At 55.0% G+C, this 19,464-nt stretch overlaps 1 protein-coding gene across 1 annotated transcript in view; it reads right to left on the minus strand.

Annotated features, from left to right (window-relative positions):
* The window catches only part of RAB11FIP4 (RAB11 family interacting protein 4), a 114,906-nt gene extending 100,875 nt beyond the window's left edge, over positions 1-14,031 (minus strand). The window contains exon 1 of the mRNA XM_068530206.1: positions 13,873-14,031. Within this exon, the coding sequence (XP_068386307.1) occupies positions 13,873-14,031 (159 nt within the window). The remainder of the gene's footprint in view (positions 1-13,872) is intronic.
* Positions 14,032-19,464: the final 5,433 nt, after the last annotated feature.

The following is a 19,464-nucleotide window of genomic DNA, read 5'->3' on the forward strand; positions in this document are numbered from 1 at the left end:
CTGGTGGCGCAGTGGTTAAGAATCCGCCTGCCAATGCAGGGGACACAGGTTCGAGCCCTGGTCCGGGAAGATCCCACATGCTGCGGAGCAACTGGGCCCGTGAGCCACAACTACTGAGCCTGCGCTCTAGGGCCCGCGAGCCACAACTACTGAAGCCCACGTGCCACAACTACTGAAGCCCACGCGCTAGAGCCCGAGCTCCGCAACGGGAGAGGCGACTGCAGTGAGAAGCCCGCGCACCACAACAAAGAGCAGCCCCCGCTCGCCGCAACTGGAGAAAGCCCTCGCGCAGCAACGAAGACCCAAAGCAGACAAAAATAAATAAATAAATTTATAAATAAATTTATTAAAAAATAAAAAATGGGCTTCCCTGGTGGCGTAGTGGTTGAGAATCTGCCTGCCAATGCAGGGGATGTGGGTTTGAGCCCTGGTCTGGGAGGATCCCACATGCCGCGGAGCAGCTGGGCCCGTGAGCCACAACTACTGAGCCTGCACTCCGCAACAAGAGAGGCCGCGATAGTGAGAGGCCCGCGCACCGCGATGAAGAGTGGCCCCCGCTTGCCACAACTAGAGAAAGCTCTTGCACAGAAACGAAGACCCAACACAGCCAAAAATAAATAAATAAATAAAAATTTAAAATAATACAGACATACACTTAAAAAAATAAAATAAAATAAAAATAAAATTATAAAGATCAAAATAAAAATTCCCCTTGATAAGCGCTCAACAGAGATGGACATAACAGTTTATGCAGAAGGAAATACCAAGAATAAAGAGCAACATGGAAAAAATGCAGTCTCGTTAGCCATTAAAAATGAAAATTTAAACAAGTTTGAAATACTATTACACACTCATTAAACTGGAGAAACAAATCTGAAATAATACTCAGTGTAGATGGGAGAAACGGGCATCCTCATGCTTCGGGCAAGGTCAGATATTCGGCCAAACAGGAGGCAGGAGAGAGAAAGGGGAGGAGACTGAAGGAGAAACAAAGATCACCCACGGCCCCAGAAAGCGTGGCCAGAAGCCCAAATGGCTGTGGCCAGATGAGTGGGCAAACAGGCTCTCGATCCCATCCACTCAGTGTCTAGAACATGGGAGCAGGTGTCCCCTGGCAGTGCCCACTCGGGGTCAGGGGTTTTGAGAAACCCACGCCAGAGGCCAGTCCTCTGGCTGGCAGCCAAGCACTGGGCTGGGAAGAGCCCAAGCAGGCTGGGACCCAGGGGATGGTCAGTGGCACTAAGGGAGGTCCAGCCCAGCGTGCAGTGCAGGCTTGGGGGTGCCCAGGATCCTGCCCTCCTCACCCGCCACGTCCACTCTTGGGAAGCACTGCTCTCTTTGGGCTCCACCCCGCCCGCACCAGCTCAGGGGCTGGGCCCCGCAGAGGCTGCTGGCGAGCCAGGGGTTGACCGGCCCGCCCAGGTTCCCCTCCAGGTGTACCCGGCAGAATGGAACGCAGTGGAGACATTAGTAGTGACTGATGGGATGGTCAATCCTGGACCAGGCAGAGAGGTGACATGGCTCTGTCTGGGACTCAGACACAGGAAACATCATTAGGCGGAAAGGGGCCAAAAGAGCTCATATACACTGGTCACGACTGCGTGACCGCTAAGGACAGGACATAGATTCTGAGATCTAAAAATACAGCTTAACACTAGTTAGCTTTCTTGTCCTCTAGAATTGTTTATAAAATGACAACAACATTTGGAACGTTTCTGTTTTTAAAATAAAGAGCAGCTGCCCTCGGGAGGGTTCCTGAGAGTGAGGGCGGGCCGGGGAGCCCCGGAGCTGCCCAGGTGCGTGAGCGTCCTCGAGCTGCCAGGTACCCGCACCTGGGCTTGGGCCCCATCACCCAGTCACCTGGTGGGGTCACAAAGGACTCATGAAAGGATGCTCTGTCCTGTTTGTCCCAGCTCCGTGCTGTGAGGTCCTGCAGACGGCCCGGCAGCCGCCCTCTGACCCTCCCCTTCTCTCCAGCAGCTCAAACGCCCCTCTCCTTGTCCCTGGACCGGAGCAGAGCCCTCCCAGCTCGGCCTGCTTTCCCCCGCCCCACATGATTCCAGATGGGCTTGTCTAAAACACAACGAGCCATGTCCCCCTCAGCTTCAACCTTCGGGATAAAATCCACCCTGTTCTCTCCATTGTGCCTCCACCTGCCTGGTCAGCCCCCCCCCCCCTCACCTGTCCGCCTCCTGCCAGGTATGTTTCTCCTCTGGCACAGCCATCCTTCCCTTCTGCCCTGGTGGACCCTGGTGTTCAAGACTCAGGCCCAACATCACCTCGGGGAAGGCTTTTCCATCTCCGGGCAGAGCGAATCTGCTGTCTTCACACCCCAACTACACCTAAACGGGCCTCCAGCCCTGCCCTTCTCACAGGTGGACCAAGATTTCTATCTTAGAGCCCCCTCCCCCGCAGAAGCGAGCTCCCTCAGGGAAGGAGTCCTAACCTCTCCATCTGCGTATCCTCTCACACTGTAACTGAGCAGGACCCTGTGGGGCCTTCCCAGGACAGACCACCCCCATGTCCTCACCTGCCTCTTACTTGTAGAAAAACTTGAGCCTCCGAGGCTTTCCCTGAGTTCCAAAGAGCACACTTATCAGAGAAGTGAGAAAAGGCAGAAACAAAGGAAAACTGTCAAGCAAGACAAAGTAATAATAATTTAGCCACTAAACAAAGTCAAGGACCTTTAGTTCCTCCTCAGGGGCTATAGATAATATTCTGAGCCATAGCCTTGACCTAGTTTGCAGATACTGAAACCCCACCAAGTGGAAGAACTTAAGTGCATGCTGACCACGAGCATGTAGACCCCAGACCAGTTGGAACCAGAAGGTTGATGATGTTGACTCCTGATGACCTCACCACCAACCAATCAGAAAAATGTCCGTGAGCTGATCTTGTCCCCTGCAACTCCCTCCCTCACTCTGTCTTTAAAAACCTTTCCCTGAAAGCCACTGGGGAGTTCAGGCCTTTTGAGCATTAGCTGCCTGGACTCCATCCTTGGTGCCTGCAATAAATGCTGCACTTTCCTTCACCACAACCCGGGGTCAGTAGATTGGCTTTACTGAGATTGGGCGAGTGGACCCAAGTTTGGTTTGACAGCATCAAACCTGACACAGAGCAGGTGCTCAAAAAGATCTGTAAAAGAATGGAAATGGATAGCCCACCCAGAAAACCTAGAGTTAGTGGTGGTTAACAGTCACATTAGCAAACACACGTTGCTAACATTATCCCCACTTTATAGGTGAGGAGACTGAGGCACAGAGAGGTTAAGTCACTTCTCAGGGTCACGCAGCTAGAAAGTGGCAGAGCCGGGTCTCAAACCAGGTGAGCCTGATGCCAGGGCCCCGGCTCCCAAGCTCTTCTCTGTAGCACAGAGAGAAAGTTAAAGCTGACCTGGCCTGAACAGAGACACTGGAGGGAGGTGGAGGAGATGGGGAGCAAGAGGGGTCAAGGCCAGCTGGGGCCACAGGGCCTCCGTGGCTGGGAGGAGACAGCAGCGCCAGCCTAGAAGGTGGAGGAGCCCGGAGAACGTGGACTGGGTGCCGGCGGGGTGTCCGGATTGAGAGTCTGGGCCCTGGCCCTGCTACACACCCATCTGGGACTGCAGAGGATTGCGGAAGGGCGCCAGGCAGGAAACCGGAGCAGCCAGAGAAATGCTGGCCTCCCGGGGGCTCTTTAATCACCATTTGCACAGGAAGTGGTGGCAATGCATAATTCAGGGCGCGGGTTGCAGGCAGCCTCTCTCTGCTCTGAAAAGTCAGCTCCTGCTGCCACCTGCCACCTTCCACAGCATCTTCTGGGTGGCACACTGCCCACAGCCCCACCTACACACAGTGCCTGCCCACCCTGCAGATTACAAATCTACTTCTACTTACAGCCCCTGCCTGGCGCTGCTCCGCCCCTGGAAGCCAGACCACCCCAGATTTAGAACACCAGAGGAAGCCTCAGATTGGAAGTTTCTATGTCAAATTTCTGAAACTCAGATCTGATCATCTTCCCCCTCCCCTGACACTGGAACCTGGAACCCTCCAATGGCAGGCAGCTAAGGAGGCAGCTTTAGAATCAGACAGACCTGGGTTCACATCCCGGCTCCTCCAATTACTGTGGGACCCTGGACAACTCCCATCACCTCTCAGATTCTCAGGGCTATTGCGAGGATGAAGGGAATGAGAAACACGAAGGCAGTCAGCACCAATCCTTCCCTCACCTCCTCTGTCCACAGAGTCACCAGTGGCCGCAGGAGAAATTCTGGCCCTTGAACAAGGGAGGTCAGGCCTGGAAAAGTACCAGGTGGAGGAAAGGGGCAAGGGGTGCACTCCTGGGGCTGAGAGCAGCAGGGGTGCCAACATGGGTCATGGAGTAGGTGGGCTGCAGAGACCAGGCCAACAGGCGTCATGGTCGGCCTTAATGTATTATCTCCTTTCCTCAAAACAGTCCCACAAATAGGGGTTCTGACCACCATTTTACAGAGAAGGAAACTGAGGTCCATCCATCATAATAAGCACCTTTTAAATAACCTGGACTTTCTCTTTTTTCAGAAAGGCTTCAGCTCTTGCCAGACCCAATGGCCTGTGTGGGAAGTGAGAAATCATAAAAACAGCTAACTCCAGTGAGGGTAGGCATGATGCCTGTCCAAAACTCATCTGAGCCAGTCACACAGTCCCAGCCCCTGAGCCCTCCCTAAGATCCCTAAGGTCACCAGCTGACCCCTTGCTCCAGCCTGAGCTCTCACCCTCCTGCCCTTCCTGTGCCTTCACCATGCGGAGCCACTTGTCACTCCCTGAAAATGCCAGTCCCCATCCCTGGATCTGGGTTTAGGCTTTGCGCATGTAGATATTCAATAACTGTTGGGTGGTGGATGGACAGATGGGGAGGCTGGGGAGGCTGGTGGAAGGGTGGGTGAACAGATGGATGGACCAATGGGTGGATGGGTAATGAATGGGTAAGTAGATGGGTTGATGGCTGGGTTGATGGATGGATGGGCAGGTACACAGATGGCTGGGTGGATGGATGGACGGATGGATGGATGAGCAAGTAGATGGTTGGATGGAGGGGATGATGAATGTGTAGACAGATGGATAAGTGAATGTATAAATGGATGCATTGTTGAATGGGCAGGTAGGTAGTTGGATGGATGGGTAGAGGGAATGAAGAGCAGCAGTTCTAGGAGATAGACCTTAGTTCACTGTACGAAAGAGAACTCAGCCAGAGCCCTGTCAAGATGGCATGGCCTTGCCTCGGCAGGCAGTGAGTCCCCATCTCTTGGCAGGGCTGTTCTACAGCAACACAAGCACTGAATGGACCTCTACTCCCCTTTCGGTTTTTGTTTTCGTGTAAATCAACCCTCTGTCTACCCTGTGCAGGTACTAGCCTCAGACTTGGGATCTCTCCTGGGGACAGTGGCCACTAGAGGCCTATGTGCAATCAACAAATGCTTTTGGAGGAAGGTGGCAATCTTCTCTGAGTTTTGTGCCACAGCAAGTTAGACTCAACGTCCTAGGTCTAAAGGGAACTTAGAGATCCTTAGAGCTATAGTTTGGGCTGTGGCGACCAGGAGGCCCGCTCGCCTCTTGATCACACTGGTACACACACTTCTGGATTCTGAGCTGCTTTGCTCTCCCTGTCCCCAAGAGCGTGCAACTATGGACAATGGGTCCCTCAGCAGTGACCCCAGGAGTGGTAGTCTGCAAAGAATTGGTGGCCCTAAGCTATGGCTCCTGGGGGGCCTCCAAGAATCAGAAGATGCTGGGAATGCAGGAGACAGTGAGGGGCAGAAGGGTGCAAAGAGCCCAAGTCTAGTTGGGGGGTGGCTCCAACTGATCCACTGGAGAGGGCCAGTGGTCACGCCAGCAGCACGTTCAAGCGGTGAATTACGGCTCTAGCCAGTTCTTATTCTGTCCAAGGAGGAGGCGAGGGCAGCTCTCAGACTGAGAGGCTGGGCAGACGGGCAGTCAACATCCCAAGACGGGTAGCATCTTGCCTAGAAGGTGCCTTCTGGCCTGGAAGATGAGATGCCCCAAGCCAGTCCAGCTGAGTCCTTGGACCCCCAAACTCAAGCCTGGCTTTTAAAGGGGGCTGAATCACACCTTATCAGGTTCTGTGTTCTTCCCTCATTTCTCTGTTGTGGGCAGGGAGACCTAAGGGCCAGGGTAGGAGGAGGCAAGGGTCTGTCAGGAGGAGCAGGGCTGAGGCCCATTCCTTGGATCTGTCCACTGCTGGCTCCACAGCCCCACTGGGACGCCAGGTGCATCTCAGGTTTCACAGGCCAGCGTGGAACTCCTTGACTCCTTGCCCAACCTGCCTCCTGCCTCAGTCTTCCCCATCCACCAAATGGCAGCCTCTGAATTCTCCAAATTCTCTCCTTTCACACCCACTTCCAACGGGCTCTAGTTATCCAAAGCCAGCCGCGTCTCCCCAGCTGCACCCCTGCTCTGTGCCTCCAGCAAGTCTCACCTGCCTGGAGTGACAGCCTCCCCACCGGTCTTCCCGCCCAGCCCCTGCCCTCTCCCTTAAGTCCTCTTGCCGTACCTCTAACCCCCAGGCCCCCTCCTGCCTCTGCCCGGATCAGTTGCCCCCAGATCTCTGCAAGGCGCAGCCCCCCACTTCATTCCAGGCCCCACTTAAATGTTCATCTATGACAGAAGAGGCCATCCGTGGTCATTCTAAGGGCAAAAATCGTTTTGTCTCAGTATTTTCTGTTTCTTCCTACTCCTGTACCTTCCTCCACCCAACAGTATTTGTCGTTCCTTTGTCAGTTTCTTTTCCAGCCCCTCCCCCATGGAAGCTCCGGGCCACTCCTGATTCCCAGAGCCTGGAAGAGTTTTGGCATAGAGTAGGTACGCAAGATATTAATTGAAAAAAAAAACTTTTTTAAATCCTGGAAACATGTATTAAGACAATCACCAGGGCTTCCCTGGTGGCGCAGTGGTTGAGAATCTGCCTGCCAATGCAGGGGACACGGGTTCGAGCCCTGGTCTGGGAAGATCCCACATGCCGCGGAGCGGCTGGGCCCGTGAGCCACAACTACTGAGCCTGCGCGTCTGGAGCCTGTGCTGCGCAACAAGAGAGGCCGCGATAGTGAGAGGCCCGCGTACCGCGATGAAGAGTGGCCCCCGCTTGCCACAACTAGAGAAAGCCCTCGCACAGAAACGAAGACCCAACACAGCCATAAATAAATAAATAAACAAATACTTTAAAAAAAAAAAAAAAAAAAAGACAATCACCAACCACCAATGCAAAAGGTATTTCCATTAAGGCTACTCTGTAAAAACTTCAGGGCATTCACCCAGTCATGTGAGGTCAGGGGAGGACAGCAGTTCACCCAGGCATGACATTCACTGTTTCCAGGCCAGAGGGCATTTCCCCTCCATCCCGCCCCAGATCTGGGGCACCCAGCTCTAACTGTCCACCGCAGGCAGCTGCCAGCCTCCCCTTCTGTGCTCCACCGGTGGGGACGACCGCTGGGGGGCCCAAAGGGGCCGCTGCAGCACGAGGCAAAGGAGCACCTCCTCTCCACCTCACGAGCCCCGACTCACACACACACAGTCCAGGGCTGGGGCAGAACCCCCCGCCAAACCCCTACAAACAGACCTGTGAACACGGGTGCTCGGGGTGGGGCACCTGGGGGGGACCCGCCAGGCACTTGGTGGCTGCATCAGCCCCAAATCCGCACTGACCCCCTCAGGCTGTGGCAGTGGAGCCCTGGCCCACGGAAGGAGGAGCGCAGTTCCTCAGCCATCCATCCACCACCCACCAGGGTCCTGGGTTCCCCGTGCGCGGGAATCCGGAGGTCCAGCCTCCCTCCTGGCTCTGCCTCCTAAGCCTTTAGCCACAGGTGAGGTGCTCCTCCCTCTGTCCTGCTCCCACACCTCCCCATCTCCTTTCTCCTTCTTTGCTTCTTTGGTTCTCTTCCAGGTGCAGGGGAAAGCTCCCGGGCCTCAGAGTCAAGGCCAGATCTGACAGCCGCTCTGCCTGCCCAGCCTGGTGACCCTTCACCATCCACCTGGGAAAAGGGATAAATTCTTCTTCACAGGGTGAATGGCCGATACCCATGCCGGGGCTTGTCTGTGCTTTGAGAGTCTCCATCCACTGCAACCGGTCCGAGGGCGTGTCCTGCTATTTGGAAGGCCTGATTCTACCCCGCTTCTCCATTCAGATCTCAACAAGGGAGGCACGGGCCACACCGCCCTCCACCAAGCCCTCCACGACCTGGAGCTTCTTCCTGCTCTAGATCCTGGTACCTTGGGAATGAAGCTATAGCCCAGAGAGGTTTTGCCACATGGATTCAGGCTGTGTCAAGACTGCCCGACAAGATGGACCAGTCCCCCTGGACGCTCTTCTCACACCCCTCCTCCCAGCACAGCCAAAGCGGGGTGCAGGCAGCCAGAGGCCTAAGAGCACTGGGCATCGGATCTGGGGCTTGGCCCCTCCCAGCCCGCCCCCGGAGCCTGGTGCCTCGCGCTCACTCCCTACGCCTCCCGAGGGACCGCAGCCTCAGCCTGCCTCCCACAATGACCTCCAAGCTCAGGGGCACCGGCTGCACCCAGGTGAGGCGCAAACTCAGAAACGAGAAGGTCTTTCTGGGCCCCACTCCTGCCCTGCTCCCCACTCATGGGTCACAGGCACCCCGACCCTTCCTTCGAGGCTCGGAGAACCGGGGCCTTCCTTCTGTTTTGCCAGCTCTGTCATCCCTACCATGTCCCCATTAGGGTGGGGCACTAAGAGGGGGCCTGTTCTCCAAAAGAGCCTTAAATTCTTCCCTCCAGGAGTGGCGTGTTGGGCTTTGCAGGCCTTCTGGACCCCTGTCGGTTCTGCACCCGCTGCCACCGCCCAAGTCAGGACCCTCTTCCTCTCAGACCAGGTGTCACAGTCCCCTCCTGGATCCAGCCTCTGTTCTCAAGCACACATGTGACCCTGCTGCCTGGACCTTCCTACCATCCACAGGGAACGGCTGAGTCTTTCCTGATCTGGCCCCACCCTCCCCTCTAGCCCCTCCTCCTATCACCTCCCACCTCCAGCCACAGACGTAGGGATACAGCTGCTTCTTCCCCAGCATCCCATCCCCTCCTCTCCTGAGCAGACCCAGCTTTACTTCAGGGCTCTCCCTCCCCTGGCAGCCCCAGGACTGTCTCCTGATAAGTCTAGGCCCACCCTAGCACCCCAACCCCTTTGCCGGTTCAGACACCCAGGCTGAAGCCAGCCAGCACCAGCACTCCCTTGTGGCAGTCCTTCGTCCAGAGGGGACTTGCGGACTAAGGGAGCCCAGTCGGAACCCTTATTTCATCTCCTGCTCAATATGAACGAGGAGGCACGATGCCCCAGTTGCTTTTGGCACCTGCAAAGAAGCGGGGAAATTATAGACTAGTCCCAGGTGGGCTAAAGCTGAGTCACTGCCCCGAAATAATTAACACCACCCTTCCCAGCAGGAAGGACTGGCCACTGCTCAGAGGAGATGGTACTGGGTTAACAAATGGCAGAGACGCCACTCAACTACTTTTGAGTCCATTCTTCTGGCAAGAAGGATGGTTTTCAAACTGGAAAAGGGAGAAGAATATATTTACCAGGGATGTGGCCCAAGATATCTCTGGCCGCTCCCAACGCCTTCCACTCACAGATGCGGGAGGGCTAGAAGCTCAGAGCTGACAAGGAGGGTGGGCTGAGAACACCAGGGACTGTTCGCAGATCTGGACCTCAACCCCGAAGAACCCCCCAGCCTCGAACAGCCTCTCAAAGATGCTTGCAAGTGTTTACCAAAAACACCAATAGTAAGAGCAGCAGCAATTCTGATAGCGGGCCTGCTCCGTCCCGATACTGAACACTTTACGTGTATTAACGTGTTCAAGCCCCACAATAGCGCTATGGAATGAGAACTGTTATCACCCCCATTTTATGGATGAGTAAACAAAGCCCTAGAGAGGTTAGAAACAAAAGCAAGCTATCAGAAGTCAACACGGGTTCAGGGCACTGGGCCATCATTTCTCGTCCTTGTTATAGTGGTCCTGCTGCTACTTATTACAGACTTTCAGGGCTGGGACAGTGCCCTTACATTCTTTGAAACGTCAACCTATGTTCTCACACATGACTCGTGTTTTCATCAAATTTCCTTGTCTTCTCTTCTCTACTATGATTCCCAAGTCAATAAATTAGGGAAATATCAGAGGCCAACCTGATACATACATAACATTATTATTAACTGAAGTCTGTACTTTATTCAGACTTCCTTAGTTTTTGCCTAACGTCCTCTTCTTGTTCCAGGACCCCACCCAGGACACCACATTACATGTAGTTGTCATGTCTCCTTAGGCTTCACTTGGCTAGGACAGTTCCTCAGACTTCCCTTGGTTTTGATGACCTGGACAAATGTGAGGAGCACTAAGCAGGTGTTTTGTAGAATAATGTCCCCCTGTTGAGATTTTTGTGATGTTTTCTCATGACTAGACTGGGGTGATGGGTTTGGGAGGGGGATCACAGTGGTAGAGTGCCTCTCCCATCGTATCGTATGAAGGGTACGTACTACCTACATGACTTATCACCGCTGATGTCGATCTTGGTGACCCGGCTGAGGCAGTGTGTGTCAGGCTTCTCCACTGTAAAGCTGCCTTTTCCCCCTTTCCATACTGTCCTCTTTAGCAGGCAGTCATTATGCATACCTGACACTTACAGGGTGGGGGGTTATACTCTACCTCCTTGATAGGGAATTATCTACATAAATTATTTTAATTTGTTCTGTATGGGAGACTCTCCTAGTATTTATTTATTAACATTAAATCATTTATTGATATTAGTATGGCCTCATGGATATTTGTTTTACACTTTGCAACCTAGTATATTTTGATTTTTGCAAAGCATTTGATTCTGGTGTCCCTGGCATTCTGGGTATAGTTGATAAAATATGGATAATCAGCTCTGATAAATTCACTGAATTCCATATCTAATGAATGATAGTTATCCACCCTAAAGCACTGGCGGGGGGTGGGGGGTGGGAAATCAAGGTCTCTATGTGTGATTTTTAAACAAATGAAATAGAAACTGCCAGAAAACATAGCATTTTGAAGGGGAAATGACATCCCTATTTTGTAGTGTATGTGTGAATTTGGTGTGCAGTGAGCAGGGCTGAAAAATGTACTTCTGTGGGTCTCGGTCAATAACACAGTGTGAGCAGAACCACCCCTACGAGGCTCTGTCCGTGGTCCTGCCCTGGGTTTACACCAGCCTGGCAGATTGAGACATAAAGCACCCACTTCTCCAGCCTGTAGGCAGCACAGCATCGGAGTGACAAAGGTAGGACTGTAAATTCTCTCTATTGTCTGTTACAATGGGAGGAAATGAACAAGATGAAATTTAACAGGAATAAGGTCCAAGTTACAGGTTTAGATTTAAGAAAGTACTGACCCAGACAACAGGCCTGATCTCTTCAACAAGTCAGGGTTATTCAAATTAAAAAAAAAAAAAAAAAAAGAATTGCATTCAAGTAAGAGATCAGAATAACTGGATGCACTGCACAGTTCTGGTGAGGAAACTGGTTTGAACAAAAGAGCAAAGGTTGACGTTTTGCGGCCAAATAGGGAAATCTGAATAAGGTGTGCATATTAAATGAGATGAGAATTTATTGAAGCAGAAAAGTGCTGATCACTTACTGGAAAAAAATCAGGTTACAAGACAGTATGCACAGCATGACCTCATTTTATGGAGAAAATCTACATATAAGCATAGAAACAGCTCTGGAAGGATGTGACCAAGGTGTCACAGCTAGGCTCCCTGGGAGATGGGAACATATTTTATTTTTGCTTGTCCATATTTCTAACTTCCCACAGTGCATATAAACTGATTCTGTAATGATATAAGATTATGGTTTAAAAAGAAAAATCACTGACCCTCCTCCAGGATGGAGGGGAATCTTGGCTTGGCAGAGGCTGCTAAGAAAGATCCCTGGGGGTTTCAGTGGCCAGAAACTTAACATGAGTGCACCACTCAAAAGGCAGCCTCGCCCTGAGCCACCTGTGTATGTGAGAGGTGTTGGGGCCGGAACAGTCCTGGATGTCTCCTGGTCCAGCCCCTCCACGTCATTACTAGGAGAACTCCGTCACACAATTAGTCGATGGTGGCTTCAGGGCTGGAAGCCAGAGGTTTGGTCCCTGCCAGATCGTATGGAAATGGTCTGGGGCTTCAAGAACAGGGGGTATTTGGCCTGGAGAAGGGAGAACGGTAGGAAGTGAGTGGGAAGGGGACAGGAGTGCTCTTCTCAAATCTTTAAAGGCTGCCACGTAGAAGAGAGACCCACATGGGTCCCCGTCCAGAACCACGATGACTAAGTGACAAGCAGGTTTGGCTCCAGAGTGTATGAGGAAGAAGCTCTAACTAGAGGAGCTGTCCAGCTCAGGGATAAGGTGGGGCTCGTTAGGGGCTCACCGCTGAGCCCATGTGGCCTTCTGCCAGAGCCTGCTGGGAAGCTCTTCCCACCACTGAGACTGCGGTTCTCGAACTCCAGTTCCAGCCAGAGCCAGAGACTTCTCCCCTGCATCCTGTGTCTTGAGAGGAAGGACTGGGGCTCTCCCCACGCTTGGGGTCTGCTCAGCCTGCCTCGATGAGGGGAGGGGCTTGACCAGCCTTTGGGAAGGAGAAGGACCGGGTGGCTGCAGGAAATGGTCCTGAACAAATCCCAGCAGAGGGAGAGGGTGGGCTCCAAATGGGCTGTAGCAGTGAGCCTCCTGGGATGGGGTACCTGAGTTCTCGAACTTGACACTTGCCTCACCCTCTTCCACTTACTGGTCTCAGGGACTCCCAGGTCCCAGCCATGCCCAACGGCCATGCAGAGATGATTATCTATCATCTCCCCCTTGCCAGGTGACAGGGAGGCATGGATCCAACCCAGCCATGCCCTGGCTTCTCCTATGTTCTGGAATGCTAGGCTCCAGCTGTCCCCAGAACAGAATGCCAGCCAGTGCCCATGCAGAGCCTGAGGCCTCAGGTGGCCTTGGAAACCCACTACTCAGGGCTTCGGCCCCTGACCATTTCAGAGTGGGCAGTAGCAGAAGGGCGGGGATGCTCTTCTGCCAGGTGGGTGCCTTGCCGTCTCCCCTCCCCCAGACATAGCCACCTGTCCCTGTGCCCATGGCATGAGAGTACACCTGTCTCTGCCCACCCCACTGGCAGCACCCACCCTCCGATTCCAGCCCTGCTAACAACCGACACCGTTCCTGCTTTCGCCAAATCGACGCGCCCCCCCCCGCCCCCCCCCACTGCTGCAAACACTGCCTAGCTGCCTCTCCCCAGCTTGGCTCTGGGAGGTCTGCCGCAACCGACACAGCCAGCTGTCAGCCAGGCCTGCCCATAGGAGCCCGCATGGGGGGTCATCAGGCGCTGGGCCGAGAATCCAGGAAGGGCGCAAGCAGACACCTCTCGCTGTGTTCTAGGCCGGCTGGGTGCAGTCAAGGAGCCGAGACAGCAGAGTGCCCCTAGTTGTCCTCTCGCTCCCTCGGCCAGGCCCAGTGGGGCGCGTGCCTCCCTCCCCCCGCCCCGCACCGCGTCCTGGGATTTCCGCACACGGACCTCTGCGTCTCGGTCTCCGCAGGGTAGGAAGGGGCGGGGGTCCCGGGACCAGGATCTGACGGCTCCTTCCCCTCACCCCCCAAACCCCGAGTGGGCTGCAGAGCGGTCAGAGGGGCCCGCAAGGGCCCGGGGTAGGGAAAATGGGCAGAGAAGCCCCCACCCCGGGCGTGATGCGTGACTCCCGCAGCGCCGGCGCTAATGTGGAAAGCGAGGGTCCGACAGGGCGGGGATGCCCGGGGGCTCGGCCGGGAGCGGGCCGGTGAAACGGCGGGAAAGCCGGGGGTGGGGGATTGGGGCGCGGACGCCCCCGCCGCGGGCCCTTACCTCCTCGCCTTGGCCGAAGCGCAGTCCGAGCGCCGCCACGCGCTCCACGCGCAGGAAGCCGTCGGGGTCGCGGCCGCACACCTCGAACACCTCGCGCAGGCGGCGCACCGAGCGCAGCAGAGCCGCGGGGGCGCCTGCCCAGCCCGCGCCGCCCGCCATCCGGGCCGGCCCCGCAGCTAGCCCGAGCCCCGCGCCCGCCCGCCCCGCGCCGCCGCCGCCGCCGCCGCCGCCGCCGCCGCCATCGCCGCGCGCCCTCCGCCCGGCGCTGCGACGCGCAGCCTCCGCCCGGTGGCGGCGGCGGCCGAGCCGTGTCAGCAGCGGCGCCGCAGCCCCGCGGCTCGGGGCGGGCGGGGGAGTGGGAGGCTGCAGACAAAAGAGGCCGCGCGCCCCCGAGGGCGGCCGCCCGCGCGGCCCCGCCGCCTCCCCCAGACTCGGTGTCCCTCGGCGGCTCCGCGCTCGTCCCGTCCCCTGGGAAACCGGGAGGGTGGGTGTGCGACAGGCGCCCGGAAACCCAGGGCTGCCCGAAGGCCCCGCCCCTACTTGGAGGAGTCAGCGAGGAGGCCCGAGTCCCCGGACCAGCCGCGCCGGGGTCCAACAGCCTCGCATCCAACCTCAGACCCCCAACCCCAAGGCCAGCCCCTCTCCGTTCACCGCGTCCTGTGTGCGTACGCAGCAGTGTCGAGAGCTCGGTATGTCCTAGGGGTTTCCTACATTAGCGCGTTGGATTGTTACATTCATCTCCGAGGAAGCTGAGACTCAGAGAGGTTGAACTACTTACCCTAGGTCACAGAGCCTCTGGGAGCCCGGGTCAGGATTCCTAGCCAGTCTGGAGCTGGTTGGAGCTAGACTCCCTATTCTTACCCTTCTCTGTGCTGCCTCTTAAAGAACAGTTTCCAGGCTTAGGTCCACACAGGCCTCCCCAACAGAACTCTGGGCCAGCTCTGGGCTGGGAAAGGGTGCAGAGAGGGGGAGCAGGGACCCTGGGACAGGAGGGGGAAAGAGGAGACCAGAGCAGGCAGGAGGAAGGAAAAGCAAGGGCCACCCACCAGGCTTGCCTGTTGCAAGGCCGGGGGCCACCCAGCTCCTTGGGGAGGTTCCCTCCCTTCCCCTGGGTTCCCACTCTCAACCCTTGCAGCCCTGGACCTCAAGCTGAGAGTCCAGGACAAGAGTCTTGGCGCTGGGAGCTGGTGGCAGCCTCCAGGCCTGGACCTTAGCCTTCTCCCAGTCACGCTCAGCTGAGCCTCCACCCCGGCTCCTCTGACTCCCAGCCTCGCCCAGGGCTCTGCAGAACCTGGCCTGGCTCTCCTCTCCTCCTTCCTTGTTGCTCAGCATGCCAGGCCCTTGTGGCACCAGTTGCACCCAACCCAAATACAGGTCTTGGCTGAGCCCACCCCCACTTATGCTTCCCAGCTCAGTTCAGAGGTTTCCTCCTTCAGGAAGCCTTCCCTGATGGCACTCCATCTTGCCTGTTAGTCTGATTTCTGGTCCCTTCCTCCAGGTGCCTACTTAGTTCTACAATTCTCTGGTGGGCTGCCCATCTCCCCCAGCATGGTGGGAAACCCTCCAGGGCAGGATGTATCTTAGTCACTTCTTGTCCCTGACCTCCATTCAAGGGTGGGTCCAGAGGAAACCCCTGCCTAGAGGAGATGGGGCCCTGCCCCATCATCTGCGGGAGCCAAGAGCAGTGTAGGGGCCCAGACAGAGAGGCTGGGGTGGGGCCCAGTTCTGCACATGAGCCATGTGGCTTCTCTTCCCTGGACCTCAGTTTCCCCCTCTGTGGTCTTCCTGCTCAACTGTGAATATATCCTGCTCAGGGGCTGCCACGTGGCTTCTATGATTCTCCCACCCAAGAGGCTCAGGACAGAAGGGAGATGGGCAGGGCTGAGTTATCCCCTTTGGGGAGCTGTAGAAATGGCTCTCAGAGCTCTCCCTGCATCAAATCCCCCAAAAGAAGAGACCAGGGAAGCTGAAAGACCTCAGCTGGCAGAGGTGGGGGCCTCAGACCTGAGCATGAACAAATCCCAGGTGAACCAAGCTCGAAGCCCACACCAGATTAGTGGTTCTTCTCCCAAAAGACAGGAGCCCCCCCCTGAGCCCTGTCTCTCCTCACCCATATCTAGGAGCATCTCAGCTCCCTCCTGCCTCCCTCTTCCTGGGGCACCTCCTCACTCCTACCCTCTCCCCATCCCACTTTCTCTGGCCAACTCCCATCCTTCCAGATTCCATGGAAGTGGTACCTCCTGCAGGAAGCCTTCCCTGACCACACCCTCGCTCACCTTGACTGCCTCTCCCCTGTGCTCCTGTAGCATTCTGTGCAGGGAGGTGACAAGTATAGACTGTGGAGCCACCCTACAGCTGGGGATAAGGCCATGAGGGTCAAGTGATTTAATATGTGTAAATGTCAGAAGAGTGTTGCAGGTAGTAAGTGCCAGCTATTGTGTCCTGATGTCTCTCACTCCTGTTATTTATCACAAGAACATCTGGGAAGTAGGTTTGAAAGTTCACACAGTGACCATGAGGTCCGTGAGGGCAGGGACTGTGTCATTTCTCTTTTGATTTTCTAGCTCTAGGCTCTTAGCACAATGACCAATACACACAATTAAGGGCTATGAAGGAATAAATTAGGGAAGGAATGGGCACACATATGGTGTGGTAAACTGAAACATGGCCTCTCAAAAGATACCCACATGCTAATCCCTGGGAGCTGTAAAATTACCTTATTGGAAAAAGATTCTTTGCAGGTGTGATGAAGTTAAGGCTCTGGAGATGGGGAGAGTCTCCTGGGGTAGCCAGATGGGTTCTAAGTGCAATCACAGTATCCTCGTAAGAGGGAGGCAGAGGCAGATTTAACACAAACAGAAGAGAAGGCAATTTGGCCACAGGGGGCAGAGATCGGAGGATTTGGCCGTAAGCCAAGAATGCCAGCGGCCACCAGAAGCTGGAAGAGGTGAGGATGTGAATCATTCCTAGAGCCTCTGGAGGGAGCATGGCCCTGCCCACACCTTGATCTTGGGCTTCTGGCCTCCAGAACTGTGACACAATGAATTTCTGTTGTTTTCTTTTTTTTTTTTTTTAAACGGCTCTGATGTCCTGCTAGCCATCTTTTTTTTTTTTTTTTTAATTTATTTTTTATATTTATGGCTGTGTTGGGTCTTCGTTTCTGTGCGAGGGCTTTCTCCAGTTGTGGCAAGCGGGGGCCACTCTTCATCGCGGTGCGCGGGCCTCTCGCTATCGCGGCCTCTCTTGTTGCGGAGCACAGGCTCCAGACGCGCAGGCTCAGTAATTGTGGCTCACGGGCCCAGCCGCTCCGCGGCATGTGGGATCTTCCCAGACCAGGGCTTGAACCCGTGCCCCCTGCATTGGCAGGCGGATTCTCAACCACTGCGCCACCAGGGAAGCCCTGAATTTCTGTTGTTTTAAGCCTCCAAGTTGGTGGTACTTTGTTATAGCAGCCACAGGAAACCAATATATATGGTATAAATATCTTAGGGAGGTTATTACAGATTAAGAGCCAGGCTTTGGAATCCAAAACAGCTGAGCCAGGCACCAAGGTCTGCTACTCATTTAGCCCTTTGACTCTGGACGAGTTAACTTCTCTGAACCTCAGTGTCCCCATCTGTAAAGTGAGGATAGTAGCTCCTACCTACAGAAGTCCTGCAGGTTTCACATGAGAAAATGAATGTAACGTGGCTGGCACAGTGCCTGGCATGTACCTGGCCCGTGGTGATTATGATGCGTGTTGGCATGGAGAGGTTGAGAACCAGTCTGAACGGGGGAAGCATTTCTGATTTTCACCTCCAGGCCTTGAATTCAGCGTCCATGTTGTGTGGAAATGGGACAGGATTCACAGTTTCTTGCTGCTCACAACCTGCTGGGTTTTTTTTTAACCATGAATAAATATCGCTCTGGCGGAGAGGAGGGGGCTGGGAACGCCTGGTCCTTTTTCACCTGTCCTCCAGGAGGGTGGGAACGCCTGGTCCTTTTTCACCTGTCCTCCAGGAGGGTGGGAACGCCTGGTCCTTTTTCACCTGTCCTCCAGCATGCGGGGTCCGCAGAGGCAGAAGCAGCAGCACTGCCTGGGGGACCGAGGACCCTGGCAGGACTGGGGTGAGTCTGGGGTGAGCAGGGCGTCTCAAGACCCTGTCCTTCCTTGTCGGGAGGGGTGCCCGGGCTGGGGTTTTACTCACCCTGGGTGCCCACCCACAAGTTTCTCTGACCCTCAGAAGGGAGTAGGTCCATCTGATTGCTAACGTTGCTTCCAGGATTCTAAGAAGAATGACAAAACCGTACTTATTCTACCCAACTAGGCTCCACATCCTTTCATCAGCCTCAGAAATGGCTCCTAGAAGTGACTTGTGGCCGGGGCGTCTCGAGGTTTAGGAAGCGACCTCCTGCCCGCGTCTCACCTACCGGAAGTCCTCCAGTCTCAGCTACCGGAAGTCCTCTCCAATCAGCACGTTCCCTGCTCCCCGCCTTCTCTGCTACCCCTTCTGCCGGAAAGAAACGCGGGAGTCCTCAGTTACAGACTGCATGGAATAAAGGGGAGAGTGGGAAGATTGGGGTGGGGTAGGGGCCATTTTTTACTGAAAGGTAACCGGCCTCACCCTGATACAGGAGGAGGGATCCTGGTTTCCACGGAAGGCCTGACATTCAGAGAGCCAAAGACTGTCAGGATGGGAGATACCTTCCTCCCAACCCCCACTCCTCCAAGATCACAAAGCTTTTTGGTGGCAGAATTAGGACCACGGCCCAAGTGGCCTCCTGACCCCCATCAATGCTCCTTTCTGCACAGAAGCTTTGGAACAGAAGGTCCTGGAGTAGAATCGCTGGACTAAAGCACCAGCTACCTATTCTGCCATCCCCACCTGAAAAGCTTAAAAACGAAAGAAAACAGAAATCCGGGACGTCCAGTCCTGCTGAATACACACCTGGGAGGGAGCAGGGGCTGGGGGCTGCGGTGCCGGCTGGGCCGAACAAGCCAGGATCACTGAGATTTAGCAGTGCAGAGGCCAAGGTCTTCCTCCTGGGAACCTCTCCAACAAGGACAACGCACGGGTGCACGGCTTGGTGACCTTGGCGTGAAGCCCTCCACAGGATTCTCAGAAACAAACTGAGGTGCAGTGTTTAGAGGGGTCTCCAGCAGGGCGCCAGCCCAAAGAAGCAAAGCAGCAGAGAGGGAGGGCTCCGCGACTCCGTCGATCCTCCTCCCCGGGGACAGGCCCGGTTCTCCCGCGCCCCCTGCTGTTCAAGGGAGGTTTTAAAATTTAAGATCACTCCTTAGAAGCAGCATTTCTTTCCTAGACTCATTCTCTTGACAGATAGGTATTGAGCGTCTACTACGTGCCAAGCCCTGTTCTAGGCTCTGGGGATACATCAGTGAACAAGATGGAAAACTTCTCTCCCTTCACCGAGCTCATTTTCTTGTGGGTTCTGGGGAATTCCCAAGGAAATTCTAGGCCTCTTCCGAGCGCCATCCTGGATGTAAATGGTAGAGATTTTTTTTTTTTTTTTTCTGGCACATAATGTTTAGACAGGAGTTATTAACTAATGCCACCTGGATTTGAAGACTCCATATATGAGCCAGGCCCAGGG

This window comes from Eschrichtius robustus, chromosome 20 (assembly GCF_028021215.1).
Source record: "Eschrichtius robustus isolate mEscRob2 chromosome 20, mEscRob2.pri, whole genome shotgun sequence".
NCBI classification, from domain to species: Eukaryota; Metazoa; Chordata; class Mammalia; order Artiodactyla; family Eschrichtiidae; genus Eschrichtius; species Eschrichtius robustus.